Source organism: Coregonus lavaretus (genome assembly GCF_964263955.1).
Source record: "Coregonus lavaretus genome assembly, chromosome: 23".
NCBI classification, from domain to species: Eukaryota; Metazoa; Chordata; class Actinopteri; order Salmoniformes; family Salmonidae; genus Coregonus; species Coregonus lavaretus.
In genome coordinates, this window is record NC_140010.1 from 9,666,968 (window position 1) to 9,669,187 (window position 2,220).

General features: G+C 43.7%; 1 protein-coding gene across 1 annotated transcript in view; it reads left to right on the forward strand.

The window, feature by feature from the left end:
* Positions 1-1,810: 1,810 nt before the first annotated feature.
* The window catches only part of LOC311098616 (endothelin receptor type B-like), a gene marked incomplete at its 3' end in the record, with an annotated part of 4,466 nt that continues 4,056 nt past the window's right edge, over positions 1,811-2,220 (forward strand). The window contains exons 1-2 of the mRNA XM_084139148.1: positions 1,811-1,853; positions 2,017-2,220. The exon at positions 2,017-2,220 is cut by the window's right edge and continues 243 nt beyond it. Of these exons, the coding sequence (XP_083995274.1) occupies positions 2,035-2,220 (186 nt within the window). The 5' untranslated portion in view covers positions 1,811-1,853; positions 2,017-2,034. The remainder of the gene's footprint in view (positions 1,854-2,016) is intronic.

A 2,220-nucleotide genomic window follows, 5' to 3' on the forward strand; every position in this document is an offset into this window, starting at 1 on the left:
CCAGAATCGGCCCAAGTACATCGGGCCATTTCCGTCTACCGGAATTCAGCGGACTTTTCCGGCATTTTACCAGAATCGCCCGAAACGGGCCGATGCAAATTTAAATAATAGTATACAAAATTACCCGATTTTATAATTTTAAATTATGATACCCATCCACAAAGTTTTTTTTTGTACCCCCTTTTCAGTCTTGTCCCATCATTGCAACTCCCGTACAGCCTCGGGAGATGGCTGCGACACAGAAGGGTAACGAACCAGCATCTGTAGCAACGCAGCTTGCTCTGCGATGTAGTGTCAATGCAAAACATGTCAATGCAAAACATGATTGCATTCAAACGATAGGTTTACAGGTCCACAACAATGTGCAATTGTTTTTGTCTTTCAGACACGGTCAGATAGCCTACAGCAAAGTCACTGCAAAAGAAAACATTCTGCCAACCCCTCCAAAGACATTTGACCAAATTCGCCATGCATTACTATTTCCTTAGATACTGTCTTGGCCTAATACCAATACTTCCAAAGTAGGGCCTATACAACAAATAAGGGCGTTATTGTCACCATCAAAGGTGAATGATGGCCATTTTTCAGGCGGAGTTATAATGCTCGTTCACGCGCGCAGTTTCACAACAGGTCTGATTTATAACGGAAAACATGCGTATGTATGGCGTAAGCCCAGATGATAAATCTCAATATTTTTGTGCGTGAGCAGTCTTTTCAGAAATGGCGCAAGTTAAATGTAGCAACGCTTATAAATGAGACCCTAGGACACTACTTCTTCTAACTCATTCCACGATCAGGACCCATGCAATGCTCTCCCTCTCTCTCTCGCTCTCTCCCTCCATCCATCCCTCCCTCTCCCTCTCTCCCTCTCTCCCTCTGGGACGGTGATCAATCACTGGTACTGACGGTATTCTGGCAGACAGCAATTCAGTCCTTAGAAAACAGCCGCAGGTGTGGATAGAATATAGATCCTACAGAATTTAATAGATGATTATCTCCTAAACAATGGTTAAGCCGAAAAATACAGGATTTTTAACTCCACAACTCGCTAATCAGGTAAATCCAGTTAAACCTTATCTATTCAGTCAGTTCAGTTCACTTGGATGAAGGAATTCCTGAAAAAATTTCTGAAGTCTATAGGTCTTATTGTCCTGACTCCTGTCCCAAGGTGACAAGACAGCCCAGTCAGTGTTCCACGGTCATAAAAATAACACCCCTCTCTACTTCCCCTCACTTTATTGAACAATAAATAACTTTTAAGCAGCTATCCCGCTGGCTTACAATCAATTATATTCACTGCATTGTTCATTCTCTCTCTCTCTCTCTCTCTCTCTCTCTCTCTCTCTCTCTCTCTCTCTCTCTCTCTCAGAAGAAGGGAGGGGTCGAGTAGAGGCAGTAACCGCTGTAACGGATAACAGTGCTCGAGGATTTAAAGTTAGACTGCGGTCAGCGTGCAGGAACCAGTAGGGTAACGGGACCAGAGAAGGATAGAAGGCTGTTCCGTCAAACTGGAGCACTGACCAAGGACTTCTTGATTCATTTTATAACATCTTGGAGCTATTTGACCAATTTAAACTTGATTTAACATTTACCAGACAAGGATCAACATCAACCTTCCTGCGGACGCGAGAAGAGAAGTGATGAGGACAGTTTGGACAAGATAACCATGACATAGTTGTAATAATAGCCCCACTCTTCTGTTTTTTATGGAACCACTTACTGCCCCTCTATGACAGTTGGGGAAGTTGTTTTCAAACGTTTAATTCACAACTGGGAGAGAAGGCCTATCAAAACAAACGTTTTCTGACGTGTTACTCAAAGGATCTTTAGAGAAGCTTCTTTCCATCTTGCAGGTAAGAAAAGGGTTTTACTGACATTCACCTGCTCATGCCTCTTTACATTGAACTTAGCTGCACATAGGGGGATATTTTAGGCTATCAGATTTTTCAACTCATGGGCTATTGGAACATTTTTCCGTTTTAAATGTTTAAAATGTTTTCATGTGTTCATGTGCAGACAGGACTCCTGTCGATTATGGCTAAGACCTTGTTCATCAGTTTCCTGCTGGTTCTCCTGGCGGGACATCTCCTCGTGGTTACCGGACAAGCCACCCGAACACCGGTTTCCCAAGACGCGCGCACAGACGTCCATCCGTCCGCCACACAGAAACCAGTAATCTCTGGGAGAGAGGACAGGTTCAACGCCAATGTCACCACTCCT